We start from the raw sequence: 23,253 nt of genomic DNA on the forward strand, positions 1-23,253 counted from the left end.
TTTCAATACTGACAGTACTTTTAGTCAATTTCCGAACACGCCCTTAGTCACGGTCTGACATACAGGTCTGGCAACGAAGGTAGTGGGTGTGGTTGATTTCACGGCCGGTTATTTATCTCACTTTGTGGCCGCCAGGTCGACGTTGTGATCGAGGGATGGATAATCAACGCGTGCGCAATGCAGCGCCAACCTAATAATAATATTATTATTGTTATTGCAAGTAATGAATCGTTATGAATGAAAGTAGTTAATATAAATATTAGTATGATATAATTATTATGGATGATATATGTATGGAGACTAGAGGCAAAGAGCATCATCTCCGTTTCCTATTTTCAGCCGTCATTATTGAAATTTATGATTTACTTATCAAGTTATGGAATTCTTGTATCGCTTGCGTTTGAATTAATTCAGGCGGTGACCTAACCGAATAAACCACCAAGCTTGATTAAACCCCAAGCGGGGCTATAACTTAAATGTTAGAAAAAAATGTAAACAATTTATCTATATCAATCTCGTTCATTTTAAGGAAAAAAAGATATAAATATCATATGTATGTGTGAATAATAAATCTACGAAGGTAATAAATGAAATAAACGTATGTTGTTTAAAGAAACGGTGTTGTTTTTATTAGTTAACCAATTTCGATAATTTTTTACACCGTGGTACCGCACATGGTTTAACCATCTTTTTTTTTTAAACGCAACAGCGTTTCACGCGTATGTAAGACCCTGAGTATAACGCACGCGCTGATTTTAGGTTATATGCTTCATTTCAAATATAATTTCGGTCGCACATTTTCATCCTTACCCCACGTACATCTCTAGATAGCAGCGCCACGACATGGCTATTTCAAACACTAAAAACCACGGACAAGAAGAGAACCACGTCGCTCTGTAGAAAATTGGCTTCGTTGCCAGACCTGTATGCACCTGTATGTAAGACCGTGGTTAAAAGCCGATGAACACGAACGGTACGAATCCACGATGCGCAGGCCCGAATTTCAAACTCTGCGCAAACTTGAATACACAAGCCACAAGCTAGATACGATTTTCGTGCCGTAGACCCGGGCTTAACGTCGCCCACGGCCCAAGTTGATGAAAAAAAAACCCTGTAATATCTGCGGATAAGACCACATAACCTATTCAGACGCAAGAAATCAATTGAATAATGTCGTTCAAAAAGGACCTGTTTTTGTTAATAAAACCGTATTACCTAGTCAATATAATCATCAGTCTTTCTTACATCGTTGCTAAGCGCTTACCCGTCTTGTGCAATTACTTATTTCTACAATCCGAATGTGAATTAAGTGGGGTATGTGTCGTAAATTAATTGAAATTGGCCTAACGTGAATAATTCCTGTTTTAAGTTATTCATTTTGCAATACTGCAAGTGATGCAAAAAACTTGGAAGTAAAAAAGAAATTTTAGTATATGCTCCATTAATAAGATGATTAAGAGTACCCTTTACCTAACCAATGGTAGTTAAACCCATTTCCCATTGTGTAGGCAAAGAATATGAATCTACACTGAAAGATGTGTTTGTGCGGTAATTTATTCTCGACTCATGGAATTAATGTCTGTTGAGACAAAGACATGGTTAACTCTACAAATACTAAGAGCCTTAATTGTTCCTATTTATTCCGTACGCAGTAATAAAACGCCGGTGCAACACTAACTTTTAATGTTCCAGCGTGAAACCGAGATCCTGTTTTTTCTGATGATCGTAATAATGATCAGAACCCGCAAGGCAGGCAGTGTTACCATGATAAATTATCTATCAGCCAGTTTTATCTATACAAAAATCGCCAATTTGATTCTCTGGCTCCACGCCGATGTGCGAATGGGAATAATCTTTGGAATAATATTCATTTGTAAGTATTTATTAGTGCAAAATCTCTTTCGATTACTTTCACAACACGTGAACTTGGCAGAAAATCTATGGTGTGAAAATTTGATTAAACTGAACAAGGATAAATAACATTCAAAGCATTTCTATTTCGGAGATTTTACTGCCCAGAAATATTCAATGTATTAATAATATTGTCAATATTCTATCTAATATTGTCCAAAAAATTCTCTGTTGAATTAATTTGCTTTAAAGATTGAAATGAGACACGTTGTATACATTAGAATATATTTTGCTTGACATATAATCTTTTTGTTTAAGTGTGCGGACTTGTATTACCAGAGCCGACTTACCAAGGTCCTGAAAACGTTGTATATTTGCGTGCAGCTTCTGGACTCCAAGATGAACTTCAAAGAGATAACAGGATCATTTGGCTGGTTGCATTTTACACAGTGTGGAATCCAGCTTGCGTGAACTTTGCTCCAACATTTTCACAATTATCTGCAGAGTTGGTATTTTCGTAACGTCACTTGTTGCTAATCTAAGTTGGGTCAATGATACAAAATTTATATCACAGGTATGCTTTGGACAATTTGAAATTCGGTAAAGTTGACATTGGCAGATATCCAGATGCAGGAGCAAAATATAACATCAGTGACTCTAGCATGAGTCGGCAGCTGCCCACTCTAATACTTTTCAAAGAAGGCAAGGAAGTACAAAGACGCCCTCATGCTGATCACAGGGGGAAACTGCAAAAGTTTCTTTTTTCTGCTGTAAGTACAATTTTTATTAAGTTTATTTTATGTTTGATAACGTATTAAATTGATGTTTATCCAATTGGCAGGACAACATCAAAGCAGCGTTTGATCTGAACAACATTTACAAAGAATGTAAAAATAATCCATTGAAAAAAAGAGACAAGAAACTGCTGAAAGAAGAATAATCTATTATTTTCAATCAACTCAGACAGCTATCTATAACAGCTTATTATCTGTTGATTAATTTCTTGATATGTACAAGCTGCATTATGCAAGATGACTTCGTGTGTGCACTTCGTAGGATTTTCTTTTTTATGCAATGCAATACTGTACTTGTTACTGTATAACTATGTGAGATGATATGATGTGACAAAAAACTCATAATTGAACGAATAGTCAGAGAATTTCGCTCTTGATTGTCCTTTTTGCGTTACTGGCATTCTACAAACGTGTGTAATACACGAATAAAATATGTAAATAAAATATTTACATAGAGTTATACAGATAAATAGAAGAAGCAGGCAATACCTCTCAACAAATAGTATTTACATTACTTTGCTATAAATTTACTGTGCTTTGTGGAATCAACATGTTCTATTAATTATTATTTTGGATAAGAGTATATTGTATGAAATTAGCTATGATACTGCCAACAATTCACAAATTATTATTATTAGATAGCGTAGGGATGTAGCTAGAAAAATAGAATTGAGAAGAAATCGTTACAATAAATTTATTGCTTATTTATTATATCAAAGAATGACGAATACAGAGAAACAGTGTAGTCATTAGGTTTATTCAAGTTCATCGACGGAAAATTTCGTGGTATTCACATTACCATAAAATTGAATTAGCTTGTAGTAAGTGAATTGTGATTCACTACATCTGATTCTAAAATTGTGATTACATACAATAAATAATTACTTACGGAATAATTTTGAGTGTATCTTACAAATAATCTTCAGTATATATCATATTATTATGATAGCACCCTGCATCTGCAACAGATTCCAGTTATAACACTGGCAAAGCAATGGTTATAATCCTTTTGATTGCATATCTCCGTACCATATCCTATAACGGTGGCCAAAGTATTGCAACTTCATTCTGCGCCGATTCTGGCAACCACTTTTGGTATGCATTCAGAAGAACTGAAACACATTTCAAAAATTTAATTTTGGTTGATGAATTCACAGATATACCGGTCGTCGAGGGGTTAATCACTCGTGAAATCTTTGAAATCTTCTGAAATCTCTTGAAATCATTTGCAATCTTTTGGAATCTTTAGAAATCGTCGTATAGGCTCCTTGACGTCTTATGAAATCTTTTGAAATCTTTTGAAATTATTTGCAATTCTCCAAAATCTTTATAAATCCCATAAAATCGTCTGAAATCTTTTGTATTCATCTAAAAATTTTTAAAATTCTTTGAAATCTCTTGTAATCTTTTGAAATCATCTGAAATCTTCTGCACTCACTGTAGCCTTAAAATTAGGTATACATGAAATTGATGAGTGATCAACTCTTTGGCAGTCGTCTTTTGGCCAATACATAATTTTTGTACCCCAGATAACACGTGTGTAAATTGTACAGCAGAAAGATAGCAATGGTTGCAGTGCAGTTCTAGCAATATTAGAACAAGGTGTGTTCTGAGATGCTATAAAATTTCAAGAAAATCATTCTTAGTAAACGCGGCCAGCAAAATATCTGTTAAATGCAAGCGAGTCTTGCTGTACATCAAAATAATAAACAATTATTTCTGTATATTTGCTGCAAAAAAAAATATCTCACGAAAATTTTTGGTAAAAACGCAACAACTGCAGCAAACGAAGCAGATTTTTACACAGACACACTTCATTATCTGAGACTATCAAAAATAAAGTTGGGATTGTTATGTGCTTTAAATTACATAATTACAATGATTGAAGATTATCTGCTAAAATCTGTAACATTTCTCTACCAAACTGTACACATTTTCAAAGATTCTCAAATATTTGATGAAATGAAGAGAAATCCAGAAAATGTGGTGAAATTGTAAAATTTAAAAAAAAAATTTCACTCAGCAGATGGTCCGCAAAACATTCTTTAAATCTTCTTGTACTTCTTGGCATAAATTTCTCAGAATACCTATGAAATTCTGTGAAATGTGCCCAAAAATCTCCAAACACTTCGAACTTTGCTAAACCAAATTCATACTGCAGGGATGTGATTCTCTGTCAATTTCTACAATTGCTGTAAATGTTTTTCCTTATTTTTTCTACAACTTTGTAATTTTTCTCGAGAAACGATTGGTGTTATTCAAATACGAATAAACTCATTCGGAATGAACGCATATCTCTGCTAAGTTTTTCTAAATTTTTCTAAATCTTAAAGTACTTTTTCTCCACAATTGTCTAGTAGTCTCTGCAAATTGTTTCACAATATTGAGATTCTGACGGACTATCACCTGTAACCCAAATACTACATTTCTCTGTCAAATGTCAACAGGTTTATCTGAATTTTTTCAAATTATTCTTCAAGCTTCTGAGAACTTGTGCAGTTTTCCGATGTAATTGCATATCGACTAAACAAATTCGTTCAACCAATCGAAGGGTCATTTTCAGTTTGCTTTTAGTTAGAAGAGCATGTGGAACACGCGACTATGGAACTTTATCAGACAATCTCATGTGTTCATACGGTTTGCACAAGTGTGAAAAATTTGCAAAAATTTCCATACAAAAACATATACATATTTTTAAATGAAAAATGAATAGACTTTGTGTTGAACAGTTGCAGAAACTGACGGAGCAATTTTACAAAGTGCAAAAATATTCAGAAAAATTCAACATTGTTGATATACGAGGAGTCGATCTGGAGAATAAAATTTGGGGTCTATAAGAAATACTCCGCGAATTTTAGTGATATTCATTAATTTTGAGGGCAAAACTCAGAGAAAGTTCTCTAAAAAATCTCATAAAATTTTTCTGCAAAACTCCACACATATTCCATAAAAATAAAATTTCCAGAGAATTTTTTCAGATATCTGACAGTTACATAAATATTTTCGCCAGGCATCTTTAACTCGAAAAAGTCGCAAAGTGATAAAATTGTACATGCTATATCAAACTCAAATATCCACGATATTTTTTTTGTTTTACCAAACAATAACGCTAGCAAATAATATTTCTGTGGCTGAATTACCACCATTTGCAGGGAAACATTTTCTAGCGTTGTTCACATACGAAATAAATAAGAATGAGAACACAATCCGAGGACGTATAAGGTACAGGAACAAAACACAACACTGGCAGGCGAATGGATCTAAGGATGAAGAGAATTTGAAAAAAACGTGCAAAATGCAAATGGCACGTTACACAAAAGTTGCAAATCGGGGTTTTCATTACTGGTCCGATGATTCAATCGAAGGCACTTGATTTCAAGAAAAAATTAGCTCCCAAACAATCATTCATAGCCAGTACAAGATGGTTATAGTAATGGAAGCTGCGATATGGAATGCAGCTCAGTAATCGTGGCAAAAGACCAGGGCCAGCTGACGAATTGAGCAAAAATGATCACATGAAAAAATTCACGGTGACTATCGAAAATCAATAATTAACAGAAGAACAGATATTTATCTGTCCCAAAACTACGTTTTGCCTAAAATTTCTGCCAACGACGAAACCATTTGTTCATACTATAAGCAAAGAACTTCAAGATTGTGATAAAAGAGAAAAGATCGAGTCACAATTTTGGTTTGTTGCAACATATTTGCGACGTTAAAACTTCCACTTTTTGTTATAGCGAATTATTCAGCAAAATCGCCGGCACGTAAATTACGATAATTAGTGATGAGTGAGCTATAAAAGCCAGAAGAGCACTTGAATGGATAAGAATTTGTTTATTGACTGGTTTCACAATTTCTTTATCCCTCGTGTGATAAAATTTTCAGAGCAAGAAAATTTTGCTTGTTAATAGAGTTTGCACCGTCGCATTATTCAGAGAAAATTTTGGAACGTGACAATAGCAAGGTAATATTTTTACTCTCCAATGAGGCGTCACCAGTTCAGTGATTAAATCGGAGAGTATTGGAAAGTTCGAAACGGTATTGTCAAAGCATATTGAAAAATATCACGATGAACAATGCAAATTTTTTGATTGCCAATGCGTGGGAGAAATTCACGTTTTTCTGTATAACGGAATCATCAAAGAATTTGGTCAAAAACAGCGAATTTGCTCCAGTACTGGACACAGAGTATAATTCATTAGTCGGTAAAATTTTGGTCAGACTGAGAAACTTAACGTATTATGCCAACTGTCACAAAGAAGATAAAGAAAAATGGTTAGAAGGAGATTTTGTTTTCAAGCATTTTTCTGACAATTAAATTATCGCTACTATATTAAGGCAAGAAAACGACAAAAAAGAAGAAGCAGAATCGCTGGATCAGTTTAATGATTGTCTGATACAGACAATTTTTATTAGAGAAGCTATGCATAATCTCAAACAATATCTTTTGCGGAATTTGTAAATATGGCAAATGCTGGTATATCACTTTACAATTGAACAATTCTTAAACATAGATTGGAAAAATGTGAGACAACAATAAAAACATTTGACTAGCATAATGTAGTGAAAAGATCTTCTAATGTTAAATTTGGATGACAAATATTATTCACGTCTCTTGCAACAAAAGTGTACAACTGATTAGTAAATACACATAACATTCGTATAAAAATTTATAAAGTTGTTCGGTCTTCAAATGAATGCATTTTCTATTGTTTGTTTGTTTGTTCTTTTTTTTTTTTTTTTTTTTTATACATATAAAAAAATATATATATATATTTCTCAACACTGCTACAAGGAGTACTTACATTTCGAATCCGTTTTCCAAATGTGATACAGTTGATCTTTTGACGAAACTTGATTAGCCATTAGCGCTTTTGTGATTGCTTCAGTTCGCGGGAGTAATCTATTGATAATTGATAAATTAATATTCTACATCAATTTTCCAAAGCAGATATTATACCTACTAAATTTTTAGTGTTCGGATTACAAGAGAGGAAACTTATTTTATTAGCCAAGCAATTTCTGTTACACTGAATCAAAATATCAACTCACTTTGCCCATGTCTTGTTCATTGTGCCAGGTGTAGAAAGTAGCAAGGAAGCAAATCGTTCCAATGCCGGGCAAACTTGACCTTCCAAAAAAAATCGGGCAAACCACTTGATACCTTCCAAGGAATTTGGATACTCTACTTCAATCAGCGGCAGTTGCCATCCACCTCGACCGAATGTCCCTGTTACATGGCACATCACCTTTCCCGTTCTTGAATCGTACCTGAGATTGTGAAATGCAAAATTTGAGAAACTGAATGGAAGTTGAAAGATCAATCTGCCAAGTGAATAAGAAATTGAACTCACCTAGGCGGCGGGTCGCTCACAGGTTCGCTCAGTTGGCATAAGGATGTGGCAAATTTTGGTAACCATTCTGGCTGAATGGCAGTAATGCCTCGCATGTATATTTTATTAGTTTCATAAACCTCCTGGTAAACTACCCATTCAGGGTAAGTTTTTTTTAGAACAGACGAAGAATGCATGAACACTGGATCTTCCATTTCTAAACATCTGAAATGAGGTTTCAATGTTTTTCAGCTTGCATCAAGTTTTATTATATATTCTATAGATTGTTATCGTCACCCGAGCAAAAATATTCTTTCCCTTATGTAATGATGCATGTTTTGCAGTTCTAACATGTGGACTTTTATGAATAAATAATTAAACAAATAAATTTCTCATTAAATTCTGTCCAAATACAATTTCTAATAGAACATGAGGCTGTTTCGTCTGAAGGGAACATATTTCTTTTCATTCTGACCTGAACAATTTGCTGTACAGATCTTTATAGAAGGATATATTCTGGATGCAAATTAAAAAGGAATGCAAAGTTTTCTCATCCCATTAATGTGGGGTATATGTAATTGTTTTTCAATTCAATACCATTCAGGCGCATTTAATAATACAAATTTGATCCTGTAGGCATTATAGTGAAAATTAATTCTCTATCAATCCAGCTGCTGACCAAAATTTCCAGGCTGACTGGTTTTGAAGTTATAAGTCTCCAAAAAATCAATTATATGTAATAATTCATTTTTGAACATCATTAGTGGCTAAACTATAGACTTTATGATAAAAATTCAAATTACTAATTAGTAGGCAATGCAATTGTTCATAATCATGTCTGCAGAGTGAAGTACATAGCTGCAACAATTGACAAGTTATTTTAGTTTTGTAATTGAGATTTGTGTAAATATTAATCTTTAAATATTCTTAGTGGCTGAACCGTTGACCTTACAACAAAAATTCTAACGACTATTTCGGCAAAAATGTACTTCATCATAAAATGCTTTTGAATCAATTTCGTATTGTTAATTAAATGTGGCTGAATGGTAACTTTGAAAACAAAAATATAATTTACCTCGTTTTATTAAAAAGATAAATTTTCGAATTTTGAAAGCCACCATTAAAAATGAGATTCAAGGAATATCATTGCGGGAAGTTTTTTTTATTGCCATGTTTTCCAGGTCTGTGTGAAAAGAAATATGTTTCCAAATGTAAACACCGAAATGGAATATAATATCACAAGTCAAGCAAACGTCGAGCATACCTGTATGCATATTTCCACTTTACTTTGTCGTGATCTTCCTCAACTTCATCTGGAGAAACTTTGCGTGCAACTTGATTTGCCATACCAGAAAGTAGAATTTGCCTAAGTAATTTGGCTTGTGTATCCGTCGGAGGATTCATTCTGTATCAAACGTTAAAATGAGTTGAATTTTGAATTTAATACTCGCAATTGAGTTCAACTGTAACATATTTCTGATTAATTTTTAGACAAACGTGAATGTTTACCTCGGATTGACATTCAAATCCAAATCTGGTATATTTAGGACTATTTCATTGGTCAGTTGTTGCCTGAGTTTTCTAATTTCTGTCACAGCCTTGTATCGTAGTCCATTTTCTTCGCAAAACTTGACTATCGTCCCTTTTGACCCAGCATATTCTGCAGCACCAACGGCTCGAACTAAGACCATCGCATCCCCTGAGCAAGAAAATTACAGTAAAATTACGAGTATTATTCAATGCCAGATTTTTGAACCTGTCTTTAAATGAGACGTTGTTATTTTAAACCAACCCAGAAGTAAACTGTTCCCAGTTCCTGCCCAAGTTCGACGTGTTTGATTCCACTGATTCTTAGTAACGCCTTGAATTGGATTTGATTCAATCAACACTTCTTGCACAGACAAAGCAGCCACCAAGCAAACTGTGTATTGTAACAGATCGTGCTGCTGTGATAGCGCCAGCATTTTACCAAATCGAGGTGCCACTGGGAACGCTGCTATGCTGTAGCCAAGTGGCGTTACTTTGGCACAATATTCATCTGTCAAATAGAAATTGGAGATTTATATAGATTTCATTGCACAAATCGCATCCTCTTGTGTAGCCACTCACTCTCTTTGCCAGGTTTAGATTGATCTAGAGCTCCGAGAATGCAGAGACGTTTTTCAGCACATTTCAATTGTAACACATCTGGTGATGATGGGAATGGAAAATTGACGACTTTATCAATATTCATGACTTTCATTTGCAACAACAAGTCATCTACCGGTTTCCTCTGTATTTCAGGCATAGAAAATTGCTCAAACTGGTCATTAAAAACCGCTGATGAATATAATCTACAACAAGACACAACATTATTTTTTCATTAATTGAACAGCGAACAGTCTGTGTCGAATGACTCTTCTATTCATAATTGAATAGACTGTGATGTCGGATTGAAAAGTTAGGAAAAGAAAAAAACTGTTTGCCAAATCTTCAACTATGTTATATGCACTGAACGACAATGAAAACGAATAAAACGACATGTTTAACATGAAACAGAAATAAGTCAGAGTAAATTTGAATAACACAAGATAAAATGGCAATAATTTGAGAAAAGCTTTGGTAATGAGAATGTTCAAAATGATTTTTAAACTTAGGCGTTTCTATCCAATTTTACTCGTTGACCAGATCCCGAAAATTTGCGTAAAAATTTACTCTGAAGATAACTGGTTGCAAAAATTTGTTTAGGCGATCTCTGAATATCTATGATGAACAAAATAAGCATGAAAACGTTAGAAACGAACATAAAACACCAAAGATCTATTTGACCATCATTAGCGCAAAGATATTGTTAGAATCTTTTTAAGCAGGCTTTTAATTTACTTTCGATTCAGACGATACAGACAATTCAGTGTTTATTTTCAACCTGTAACAATGTCCCGGTCCAGTTCTACCTGCTCGTCCAGCCCGCTGGTTAGCAGCTGCTTTACTAGTGTAACATACTTGGAACGCATTAACACCCGTCACTTTGTCGTATAATCTGGTCTTGCAGCGGCCGCTATCTACAACGTATTTTACATTCGGAATTGTGAGGGAAGTTTCTGCAACATTTGTCGATACAACACATAATCGACAGCCTTCAGGTGGTGGATCAAATACCTAACAAAGGAAAATATTTTCAGGGTGACGTGCGAAAAATGTTGAGGAATTTGAATTGGAAACAGAATCTTGCTGCTTGTAAACAAACTTTCAGCCAACTTTTCACGGTCAAAATTTTGATTTGCCCCAAACTTAAATACGTGTAGTGTGCATTTAGATATAAAAATGCTCCAATTTTCGGGCTTTCAGGTTTTCCCGTTTATGAAAAACTCATTGATAAATTTTTTATAGTTTCGAATTGAACATTCATCTTCGAATTTCTCAGTTTTTATGTCATCTAATGCATGTTTTGTACACACAATTCCGATCTTTCCGATTATGAAATAGGTATATTGTCACGTATATCTTCAACTGTCGAACTAACACGATTTTTTCGACATATTCAGCCTCCTATATGCAAAGGCCTAGCAAATAGATTGTTTTTAATTATATGTCAAAAAGTTAACTTATTGTAGTAGGGACATCTTGAAACCTTCAGACTAAAATAAAAAGGCTCAAAATAGAACCGGTATAAATATTACAGAGATATAGAATATATTCAGAAAATTTGAGATCCCTGAAATATTCATATCATTTCAATTATGACGGAATATACAAGAAAAAAATGAAAATTCATTTTCGGTCCTTATAACATACAGGACTAAAAATTTTAATTCGAAGACAACCATTTGTGTCAAAAACGTGATGAAGTTGGTCAATGTGTTTCTTGTAATAAAGAAAATTGAAGGATTTGAAAGTTAAAAGCCTGAAAATTAAACGATTTTTACACCTTAGTGTACCCAATAACATATTCAAATTGCATCGAAATCGAAATTTTCACCCTAAAAATCAGACCGAAAGTCACTGGATCGGCCCATATAGGACAAAAACTCGAAATGCATCGACGCACCCTTGCTTGTTTGTAACTCGGAAGAAGCGAATACAGTGGTAACACCCACATTGGCTGTGTGCACGACAGTCCCATAAGATTTTGTAAATCTTCTTCTTCATCATCATCATCGTCATCTTCTTCTTCTTTGTCTTCTGCATCCCGATTTTCTACTGTATCGAGTAGATCGCCCTCAGTATCATCTGGAGGCATTACAGCATAACTGAAATGTGGTTACAAGAAATATGAATCCAAGCAGTGAGGCAATCGGAAGTATATTGCACTTCCTTTCACTAGACCATGAAGAAAGATTCAGAAAAATTTTGCCACATTTATAAGATACCATTACAACAATTATATGAAAAAGCAGATGGAAAAAGAATTTTTTAAAACAACTAAATTAATTTAGATGAAACAAGTATTTCTCTACAAGATTTTGATTTCCAAAGAAATTACATGACTGGTAAGACAATTAAGCATTCGTCAGGGATCTGATGTGTCATTTCTTGAATCTTATGACCACCTTTAATTACGAAACAGGCAAATATCTAAATTTGCAGGGAAAATTGATGATTGTTGTACAACTGTTTCTCAATTTGCATAAAATATTTTTTTAGAAACGGAATTTTTCTATCATTCCCCGTCATTTTTCATTGACCAAACTTCAAACAGTACAATAACTTCAATCATCTAAATGAAATTGAGAAAAAAAATCACATTGGCGATAAATATATGACACAAAATTTTTCAATTGTCGCTTTATAAAAAACTTCCTAATGCCGGTATTTCTCTCACAAATCTACTAATGACTTCATTCAGTTAATTCAAATCATTCAACTTCATCGATATCTTAGCTTCTGCATGCAAAATCTAATCTTTAATTATGCAGCGAACTTATGATTCTTTCGAATTTTACGAAATTATAGGACATTTATAGGACAAAATATGCAATTTCAATATATTTTTGAAACCTTTTTCAGACAGTCTAAGACTGCACCAATCTTATTGCCTAACAATGCACCTACTTATCAAGATTAAGTTCAGGGAGTTTGACCTCCTTCAGCTTTTTTCTATGTTTCCTGGCATTTTTTACCACTCGATCCATATCCAAACCCTCGTCTGACTCGCTGTTGTTGCTGCTAGGTTCTTTCTCTTGTTGGATTTCTTTTACTTCTTGTTTTTTGAGCATGAATTTTTTGTTTCTTAAAGGAAACGCTTTACGTAGTTTGCGCACTATTGTGTTTACTTCCTGCTGCCCTAGAAAAGTGAAGCAAATGTTTTCCACATAAGTAAATAGATGTGAAATTTGTCAAGTGTGAAAAAATATTGCACAAAAAATCGCACCTGTTAAGAATATAAGAATACCGCCATCCGGCAGCTGAGTATGAATCTTTACTGCCTTGTACAAAGCATCCTTCACGTAATTTTGACTAGTCCTTTTATTGAAATGTATAGTAACAGGAAACTGCCTTGATTCAACTTTGATGACTGGTGGTTTGACTTTGAAGAGTTTAGGATTTTCTGTGAAGTCTTCGATGCGCAATGTTGCAGACATTACAATTAATTTCAATGGAGATTTCCTTTTATTTCGCAAAGGAACGATTCGCGACAATAAACCAATCAAGATATCTGTGTAGACACTTCGTTCGTGTGCTTCATCCAAAATAATAACCGAATATTTGTTGAGAAGAAAGTCCTAAACGGTATTGAAAACAAGATTATCTCAAGTCCATCTGATTGTTTGTATCAAGAAAATACCCACGTACGCTTTGAATTTCCTTTAGCAATACACCGTCGGTCATGAATTTAATTTTGGTATCAGAAGTAGTGTTGCCTTCGAATCTAATGAGATACGACACTTCTTTAGATGACAGATTCATTTCCTCTGCGACACGTTTGCTCATAGAAATTGCTGCGACTCGTCTCGGCTCTGTGACACCGATCATTTTCTCTTTTGCATAGCCAGCTTCATACAAGAATTGTGGCACTTGGGTCGTTTTACCACTTCCCGTTTCACCAGCAACAATCACCACAGGATTGTCATTGATTGTTTCCATGATTGACTGCTCCTCCGCTAAAATGGGAAGCTTCAGCCGTGCAGTCTGAATTTCTGGCTTGCGATCCAACATTACAAAGACAGCTGGTTTTCGCTGCACTGGGTCAACATTGTTCAATGCAACTTTTTCGGTGCGAATTTTATCTCGGTTTTTATCTGATGTTGTACGTGGTTTATCTACTATAACATCATTTTTTACTCGTTGAAGTTTGCCATTTACACTTTCTTCGGCAGGTTTAACTATGCTGCACGGCTGCTCAAAGTCGTCTTCACTTTTGGTTTCATCATCACTAGATTCCTGAAAAAATAATCGATACATTGAGAGGCAAAAGTCTCATTACAGTTTTGAAATTTTTTTTCAGTTCTAATTTTGAAGCTGTTTCAGCTGTTCAGTTACATTTACAAACAGTATAAATCAAAAGGTAGATTCATAGGTAGATAGCAAAATGATTCTATTCCAGTTTTTTTTATTCGGTTCTAATGGTTTTGGACTTGTTTTGTTATCTTCGGAGTGGATAAAAATAAGTTTGTGCAAGCAACATATACAAAATCTTCACCAACAACTAGATTCGTGCATAGTAACTGTATTATAACATAAGGTTTCTTGAATGTTTTAGACGATCAGTGAGAAAATTGAGTCAAATACATTAGAATTCGATGACAACCGGGAAGTTTGAGCATTTTGAAGCATCTAATTCCAAAACCTTTGCTTAAATTGTTAATATTTTGGTTTGTGGTATACAGATTTGCTCAGCTTCTAATACAGCATAGGAATATTATTTCATTTCTGTTCATCATCATTGACTCAGATAACACTGCTAGAGATTTTATCAACAGTTTTTCCTCTTTTCCTAACTTTTGATTCGAATGAAGTAACCCATTTATCTTAAAAGGTATATAAGTTAGTTGGTAGCAACAAATTTATCTCTACATCAAAGCCGACGATGTTGGGATCAAACTGCGTATTTTGTTTTCCATCTGCACCAAGAAGAGAAAGTCTGGTTTGTTTGGCTCCTCTGATAGCATTCACGATTATTTGTTCCTCTTCAGGCTCAGCCGTGAGTGGTTTTGGCTTGAGCTCCTTGTCCACCTCATTGAAATGGCGCTTTAAGCCTCTCGTTTGTACAGCCGCAAGTGTTGTGTACTGTTTGAGCTCTTCTTCCGAGACTTGGACTTTAGCTAACTTGTCCAAAAGCGTTGCCCTCTGATGAAATGATTCAGTTATGTTGTGATTATACCAAAAGAATGTAAATGAATGGTCGATATCTTACATTGGCTTTCTTTCTTTTTCGATCAACAACTTTTTCCAATTCCTTGCGACGTTTTTTCGAGAGCAAACGAGTTGTGGTAATTTTTTTATCTTTGGATTTAGTTTTCCTCTTTTTGCTTGGGATAACCAAAGCATTACACTGGTCATAACTCTCACGTTGAGATCCAATGTCAACTGCTATCTGTTTGATTAGAAAAAGCGATGAACAATGAGGCTCATTTATAAACAATATTTGCATTACTGTCATACTGGTTTTTATTTGTACGTACCTTTTTGGTTAAAGTATCGTCAATTTCAATTTGCGTCACCTTCCGTGCCTTCCAATTGTATCCTTTTTTACCCATGATTATTTAAAATTTGATTTAAAAAACTTGAGCACAACAGTACAGGTAACGTTGATAAATTCAGGTTAAGTTAGGTTAAGTTAGGTTAAGTTACACATGATTTTAGGTTATGTTACTAGTTGCTTTTATTTGTCAACCACGTGGGTAACCGCCAGACGTCACTAATCCACGGCACTAATTTCAGGAAAGAAGAGGGGAGGAGATATAACTCCGTACTCTTTCCGATGGCGTCGACCACGGTCTTACATACAGGTCTATGCGATAGAGTCACTGAGATAGAGTGGAAGGTACCCGTAATACCCGTATCGTCCTGTTGCAGCGCCTCTAGTGGCTCAGAGGAAAAATATAACGCGTATGTGTAGCGTTAGTGTAGATGTGATTGTGTTCGTGTTGTCGGTGCGATGACACGTTGCCGTAATATTTGAGTAAACATTGGGTAACAAACGAACATTTTTCCAAAGATACCAATTTATTGTGACATCAAATTATGTTACAATAACAAATATATCAAAAATCAAAGCATAAATAATGAAGAACAAGTGACGTTTTTCGCGTTACCAAAAAAAGAGCAACTGTAAGTAAATCCGAATATATAACCTCACTTTCACGGGAATGTTGTGGGTCCCCACGTATCTTCGTATATTATGAAAACAAATGTACATCATAATTTTTCATAATACAGGCACAAAAAATGGCTTGAGTTCATCCAAGCCAAGAATCCGAACCGGCGAGATTTTCGTGTATGTAACAAACACTTTGAGCCAAAGTATATCTGGAAAAATATCCACGATGTTTACTAACGTGTGATCCAGTTCCAACATTAAATGGACCTGTTGACGGTAATCATCGCTATGAACAGCTGCATGCAGAGTCTAAGGATCTGCAAATTTCGGCTCAAACAAGCTGTGTTGCGATAACAGGTAAAACAAATCAGTATCATTGGCTCTTGCAAACAAATGCAAGCAATTGTTTTTGCATTTACATTAAAATTTTACTTATATTGAAAAATTAAATTCCAGACCAACCACACGTCAGTGGAATTCCATTGGATGATGTCGTACTCTCAAAAGAAGGACCTTCGACTACGCCGTATTAAGAAAACAAGAACCCAGATATTTGTGGTAAGACTGTAAAAACGTATTGATAGGAAAATCAGCGAATGAATTTGTACAAACATTTAATTTAATTAATTGGAAGTTCACTCAGAATTCAAGAGCAGGCATTTTCTGCAAATTGTACAGTTAGTTAAAATTGACATTTACTTTATATTTATATTTACTATTTCCAAAGTATACACAATTGATATTCAAAATATACGTTCACTATACATATAAATAACCAAATCTGAACTTCCGAGTTATACAATTACTAAGTTTTGTACAAAACTTGAAAATGAATTGAAATAAAACATACAAAATCACCAACATTTATGGTTTTATATGATAAAGGCAATGAATTGACTCTTTCAGTTCATTGTATAAGCCTTTTGTCATCTGTTAGCATATTCATTTATATTCTCAAATTGTCTAGGTCGATATAGGTACGCCAGTTAAAAGATCTACAGATGTTTACACAAGAGACACATTTTATGTAACCGTTATTTACGATACAGTATTATGTACCGATATAGATTTTTATTAAGATTTGACATCATTGTTTACGTTTTTTAAATATAAGTACTTTTTTTGATATTACGTAATGAAGATTACCTATCTAAATATATAATTTCGATACAATTTGTTTAATTTGTTGCCATTTATTTTATTAATTTTGTCTTACACTAAATTCACACTAAATTCATAGAAGAAATGTGTATGTACGATGCTTACTTTATGTTTCTGTGTCTACGCAAACATATTTATAGGTTACCAGATTTGGAGGAAAATTTGAGATGGTTCTATAATAACAGCGTTGACTGAAGAATTCATTGCAAAAAATTTATTATGAGAAGTTTTAAGAATTCTTCAGTAAACGATAGTACACGTACATTCCGACATGTCTACATTCCCCGGTTTAAAGGCAGCGCCAAAATCGTAGTGGGGGTACTTTACTTTTCCTCTGTGCCGCCAGAGCGTGCTGAAAATCGAGGTACGCTTTTATACATTGGATCTTATGGGCCCTTCCACTCTATCCCATACACTTTGGGGTAGGGATGAAAATGTGCCACCGAAATTATATTTGCTGTTGCGTTTTAAAAAAAAAGATGGTTAAACCATATGCAGTACCGCGGTGTAGAAAAATTTTCGAAATTGGTTAAGCAATAAAAACAACACCGTTTCTTTAAACAAGATACGTTTATTTCATTTATTACCTTCGTAGATTTATTATTCGTACATACACATGAAATTTATATTTTTTTTTCTTTAAAATGAACGAGATTGATATAGATAATTTGTTTACATTTTTTTCTAATATTTAAGTTATAGCCCCGCTTGGGGTTTAATCAAACCTGGTAGTTTATTCGGTTAGGTCACCGCCTGAATTAATTCAAACGCAAGCAATACAAGTATTCCATAACTTGATAAGTAAACCATACATTTTAATAATGACGGCTGAAAATAGGAAACGGTGATGGTACTCTTTGCCTCTAGTCTCCATACATATATCATCCATAATAATTATATCATACTAATATTTATATTAACTACTTTCATTCATAACGATTCATTACTTGCAATAACAATAATAATATTATTATTAGATTGGCGCTGCATTGCGCACGCGTTGATTATCCATCCCTCGATCACAACGCTAACCTGGCGGCCACAAAGTGAGATAAATAATCGGCCGTGAAATGAACCACCCCCACTACCTTCATTGCCAGACCTGTATGTAAGACCGTGGTCAGAAGTCTACTACTAGCGCCACGTAGAGGAAATAAAAAACGGGGACAAGACGCGACCTCCGTGAAGTTGGCCCCCCGAAGTTGTTATTTTTAAATCTAATGAATGCAATTCGTTTGAGAATCGTTTGAGAGGGTTCGAGAGTAAAGAAAAATCGTTTGAGAGTTAGTAGTTTTTCCGGAAAATTGATTTTAATTTTGGGTGTGAAGTTGGCCCCCATATTTTCTATTTCCTCAAAAAATGGACTTGGACGTTTAATTTTTTTTTTAATCGTTTGAGAGTAGAAAAAAACTGTTAGAGAGTTAATATTTTAATTGATATTAAATAATTATTCAATGTGCGATTTTCCCTAGGATTAGAGCGCTTCCGGTGTGCGCATTGTGTGTGCGCACTGTATATGCGCAACGTGTCTGCGCACTGCGTCTGAAATCAGCTGTGGCGACCGAGATTGACGAAGAGATACGAGTTTCGAGGATGCGGATTATCGTAAATCGAACGGGTACGAGATGGGCATGGAGACGAAGCTGAGCAATTTTTTGTTGGAGCAGTGGTCCAACTTCACGGAGGTTCCTGACACAGGCTGCTAAAAGTGGTTCGCTAATTGTCCCTTGATTCTGCCGCCAATTTTCACCACTAGTGGCGCTAGTAGTTATCTGACAAGCTTGCGCGCGGTCAGCGAGGGCAACGAGTGTGTCAGAAGTCTACTAGCGCCACGTAGAGGAACTAAAAAACGAGAACAAAACGCGTACAATTTTTTAGTATACGAGCAGTGGTGAGTGTCAGGGGGCTGCTCCTGCTGTCTATTCTTATACCTATGTCCATTGATATATGCAAGGATATATATCAACACACATAAATAAATAAATAATTACATAAACTGAGGAGTTGAGAAAATCCCGTACAAAAAATATTATGTATGCCTAAATTATGCAACGAAAATATAAGTGTCAATCAAATACATGAATCTGTATCGTTTATATTTACCTGACAATATCAAAATTTTTATAGGTGACAGTCGCATCTCGAAGATGCGATTTTTACGTAACCAACTTTTAGCGGCAAATATTTTTAAAAAATTTTGAACTACTTCATTTTCAGTTCTAATCGTTTCAGGAATGTTCCTACGGAGAAATTTTTTTGCTTTGTAGAGCATTTTTTAAATCATGAATTCAAAAATTCTATGTCTCAAGTTTTGAAAATGACCGAAAATTTCTGAAATATTTTTCTCTTTGCTAGAAGCACGTTGAAGATATGTCGAAGGCCTATTTTAAGAGTTTTCCAAAAATTTGGAAGCGGTAATCGGGTTTTAATTAAGAAAAATTACGCAAGTTCTTGAATACATGTGAAAATGAATAATGAAAATGAATCTACCATGAGGTTCGTTACAAATTAACTGAAATGAAAATGAAAGTCTTGTGGGTTCATTTTATATTTTGATAAGCTGTTAACATTGTCGTTCAGTCATACAACTTTTTGGAAATCTGACGAAACATAGCTCAAAAAAAATTTTTACCTTTAGCATAATATTGACGTAAATATCAAACCATATTTTTCTTCTCAATTGTTGAAATGCTAAATAGTAATTATTATCAATTCATAGTTTCTCAATGTGCTAAAAAGGACGGAAAAATCTGACTTTCACAGGACAAATATTGCAATGTTCAGAATGATATAAATAACATTATTGAAAAATCAACGGCTGTTTGTCAATGACTGATTTTCAAGGGAAATCGTCCGATAGCTTTCAGATTATTAGATCCTGTTTCCAACGCAACATTATCCACAAAGTCAATTTTTATCCTGTCGGCTGTACGTACTATCGTTATCAAAAGGTACTCATAGTTATAATCTGCTACATAGTTATACCTTGCACTGTTGCACATTTGTCTAATTTCGAGAGGTGAGAATTAACTACGTCGTTACGTGTCCGAAAGGTGCAGTTGAAAAAGTTTAAGAAGCTGTTAAAAAAGAGACACGTGGTTTGTAGCCACCTGCAATAAAAAGAGTACCGAATACGGTAATCGAAAGTAGTATAGCAAGAAGGTAACCCGAGATTCCATTTGCACGAATGTAAAATTGAACATACAGATCATTTTGTCACAAACCATAATCATCCATATCATATAAAAATATTTCACAAAGTACAGGCACGTGGCTTTGGAATTTAATATACATGTATCAGAAAAAGTAGAAGCCGGTTGCAAAATCTTTCAGAAGCTTAGTCTTCTGCGTTCAACGATTCTTTGCTCAACTTTGAGAAAAATTACCAGCACTAACTATTACCAACGATATGTTTTGGTTTGCAGAACTATGCAAAAAATCTGAGAAACATCAGAAACGTGCGCTCCACGTATTACTCAAACCTCGACTTAAAGTAATGAAATTTAAACATTTCTAAAATCTCGAAAGACTTAAACTGCTTTTAGTCAATTATATTGATTTCGGTTGCTAACTTTATGGACCTCACACGACTTCAAATCCCCTGCCTGTCAATCAGGTCCTGAACGGCAACTTGCAAAAATGTAAGACGGGTCACGCCATTCAGGCGCCGGGTTGCTGGTCGGTGCGTTGGACTCGGGTCCGGTTTCACCCGGACAAGGTTTTCGGCAGTTTCCCTTGTCTGTCGTGCAAATGCAGGTGTTTCTACCTACCACTGCCAACCCCCTGCTCTACTCTACTGTTAATTAAATGTATTGCAAATATAATTATAATAAATAAAGGATTATTATTATTATTAAAAAAACCGTCGATACAAATTTGATGTTTCTACTGACCAATGTACAATGTTTTGTAGAGTTCGGAATTTATAAATAAGGTTCGTGTGGATAAACATGATCAATACTCTTTGCCGCTGTTACTTCTGATCTCTAAGCGGGGTCAAAAATAATAGCACACCAGAAGCAGAACGAAGTACAATAACTTTATTTTCTTGGATCACCGCATATCATGGAAATATGTGATAATACTGGACTAACCACAAAACGATATGCAGTAAATAAATTGTAAATATCTTACGACATACGTGAGATATTTAGATTTTGGCAAAAAATGTTACGGCAAGCCCTGGTCTCCAATACATTCTGTTCAGACGTAAGAAAAATATTGAAAAAATACGTTCTGGGAATGTAGTTTCGCTATGTGTGTTGTATAGGCGGTCGAAATAGACGTTTTCATCGCCTGATTAATTTGTACATGAAGTGATTTGACGTCACAAGTCTATCACTGCTTTATCAGTGCCAACGCCGGATTTAGTCGGAGGGCAACCTAATCATCCGAGGTACCAAGGCCAACGAGTGCCGCGCGCTAGCACAGCACCTTGACCTAGGAATCAATCAGGTAAGTAATAATAACGCCACCACATAACAAGAAGAAAAACCTGAAAATTGGGCGATCGCCGATCTAAAGTGTGTAGCTGATAATAATTGCTATTTATCTCTTTCGTTTAAATTCACGATCGGGTGATTAGGGAAAAATCCTATAACCTCAGGATCCAAGATTTTTTCTGCGGTTCAAAGTTTTTAAGTTATTTAGCTGTCCTAGAAGTTTTGGGACACCCTGTATGAATTTAATTCAATACCACACAGATTATTTCATTTTTACAATTAATTTCATAAGATACCATAATTTTAGGCCCTGAATATAATAGGCGCCCTTTTCTTGGCTGAGAACACTGATTTTGTTCCCGCTTTGTGAGTAAAATGCTCGTTAATAATAAAAAATATAGGGCGCTGAAGAACATCTCGCCCGGGGCTCTCGGTTGACTGAGACGGCGCTGTTCGGCGCAGCTTTTATCTTGAACAAAACCTGTGTCTCATTAGTAGTTCATATATGGGAATGTACTACCGCAGCCGAAAAATGCCAATTCATAATTTCAGGCAGTAGGTATAATAATTTTCTGCAATGTTTCATGATATTGAGCAATATGACTACTCGACAAGCGTTCATAGAGGCTTATTGAAGTTATCGATATTTTTAAAGTGTTTGACGAGAGCTGTGCTGAATTTCTGATAGTCTGTTGATCATCTAAACCAAAGACGTTTCGTAATATCGAACGATGCGTGTGAAAAATTATCTGAAAACTTCCAAGTATACCCTGGTGAAAATTTTTACAGAAATTTTTTTATTATTTCGTACAAAATTGTAAATACGCATAGTTTTTCACAAAGAATTGTTAATCTTCTTTAAAAATTGTAGTGTCTTGTAGATTTTTTACTGAAAAAATACAAATTTACATGAAAATCTACAAGTTTTTATTAAAAACTATGCATATTTACAATTTTGTACGAAAATAATTTTGCACAAAATTGTACGGAATGTTCTAATTTCTCTGAAAATTTGAAGTAAATACTAGAAATCATTTTCCTCAGGATATATAGTCGGTGACAATTCACATACCCAATTTGTCAAAACATCTTTGAACCAGCAATTATTGAAAACTTTATGTGCAGGCCATTACATTTGATAGCCGAAAGTAACCGAAAATTAGGTAGTGTCGATTAGGTGACGTTTATAGATTTACACCACGTTGAGGATCGTAATTATGGTAATCCCCAAGTTTTTTAAATGATTTCTCGTAAATTGGAACTAAAAAATCTGTTTTGTAAAAATATTTTAAAACGAATGTCTGAGTGAGGAAATTCATTTTCAAATTCAAGTAGTCTCCTTTTCACTGGCAATATGAATAGCACAAAATAAATATAGTCCACCAATGATTGGAGTCGAGGCAGCAAATGTCTTTACGTTTAATATTGAA

The 23,253-nt window shown here is 34.6% G+C and overlaps 2 protein-coding genes and 1 long non-coding RNA gene across 6 annotated transcripts; 2 read left to right on the forward strand and 1 right to left on the reverse strand.

The window, feature by feature from the left end:
• The first annotated feature begins 981 nt into the window (after positions 1-981).
• On the forward strand, positions 982-2,968 carry LOC124175842 (thioredoxin-related transmembrane protein 2 homolog). Its single transcript, XM_046556433.1, has 5 exons — positions 982-1,314; positions 1,693-1,873; positions 2,170-2,356; positions 2,426-2,621; positions 2,693-2,968. The coding sequence occupies exons 1-5, from the start codon at positions 1,171-1,173 to the stop codon at positions 2,789-2,791; spliced, it is 807 nt and encodes a 268-aa protein (XP_046412389.1). The 5' UTR covers positions 982-1,170; the 3' UTR covers positions 2,792-2,968.
• A 75-nt stretch (positions 2,969-3,043) lies between these two features.
• Positions 3,044-15,845, reverse strand: LOC124175820 (probable ATP-dependent RNA helicase kurz). Of its 3 annotated transcripts, XM_046556388.1 has the most exons (17): positions 15,583-15,844; positions 15,315-15,494; positions 14,975-15,247; positions 13,754-14,341; positions 13,332-13,683; positions 13,013-13,244; positions 12,009-12,210; positions 10,887-11,119; positions 10,091-10,314; positions 9,774-10,019; positions 9,491-9,680; positions 9,246-9,386; positions 8,003-8,206; positions 7,701-7,919; positions 7,454-7,551; positions 3,675-3,757; positions 3,044-3,604 (listed from the first exon to the last, which is right to left on the reverse strand). In XM_046556388.1, exons 1-16 carry the CDS (start codon positions 15,655-15,657, stop codon positions 3,681-3,683), a joined length of 3,534 nt encoding a protein of 1,177 aa, XP_046412344.1. In that variant the 5' UTR covers positions 15,658-15,844; the 3' UTR covers positions 3,044-3,604; positions 3,675-3,680. The 3 variants fall into 3 exon arrangements, with proteins under 3 accessions (XP_046412344.1, XP_046412345.1, XP_046412343.1); XM_046556389.1 differs by having other exon boundaries at positions 3,044-3,757; positions 13,353-13,683; positions 15,583-15,845; XM_046556387.1 differs by having other exon boundaries at positions 3,044-3,757.
• A 183-nt stretch (positions 15,846-16,028) lies between these two features.
• LOC124175849 lies at positions 16,029-17,393 on the forward strand. 2 transcript variants are annotated; one of them, XR_006869252.1, is made up of 3 exons: positions 16,029-16,235; positions 16,340-16,577; positions 16,677-17,393. It is a non-coding gene; the product is annotated as an uncharacterized LOC124175849 (long non-coding RNA). The 2 variants fall into 2 exon arrangements; XR_006869253.1 differs by having other exon boundaries at positions 16,030-16,231.
• Positions 17,394-23,253: the final 5,860 nt, after the last annotated feature.

This window comes from Neodiprion fabricii, chromosome 2 (assembly GCF_021155785.1).
Source record: "Neodiprion fabricii isolate iyNeoFabr1 chromosome 2, iyNeoFabr1.1, whole genome shotgun sequence".
NCBI lineage: Eukaryota > Metazoa > Arthropoda > Insecta > Hymenoptera > Diprionidae > Neodiprion > Neodiprion fabricii.

Bases quoted from the DNA above. Each gene is read 5' to 3' on its own strand.
- LOC124175842 (XM_046556433.1), top strand. From the start codon at position 1,171: ATGTCGTTCAAAAAGGACCTGTTTTTGTTAATAAAACCGTATTACCTA. The intron at 1,315-1,692 runs GTATGTGTCGTA...TTAATGTTCCAG, and splicing joins CCGAATGTGAATTAAGTGGG to CGTGAAACCGAGATCCTGTT. The intron at 2,622-2,692 runs GTAAGTACAATT...TCCAATTGGCAG, and splicing joins AAAAGTTTCTTTTTTCTGCT to GACAACATCAAAGCAGCGTT.
- LOC124175820 (XM_046556388.1), bottom strand. From the start codon at position 15,657: ATGGGTAAAAAAGGATACAATTGGAAGGCACGGAAGGTGACGCAAATT. The intron at 15,495-15,582 runs GTACGTACAAAT...CTAATCAAACAG, and splicing joins ACGATACTTTAACCAAAAAG to ATAGCAGTTGACATTGGATC. The intron at 3,758-7,453 runs GTAAGTACTCCT...AATGTGTTTCAG, and splicing joins TTGGAAAACGGATTCGAAAT to TTCTTCTGAATGCATACCAA.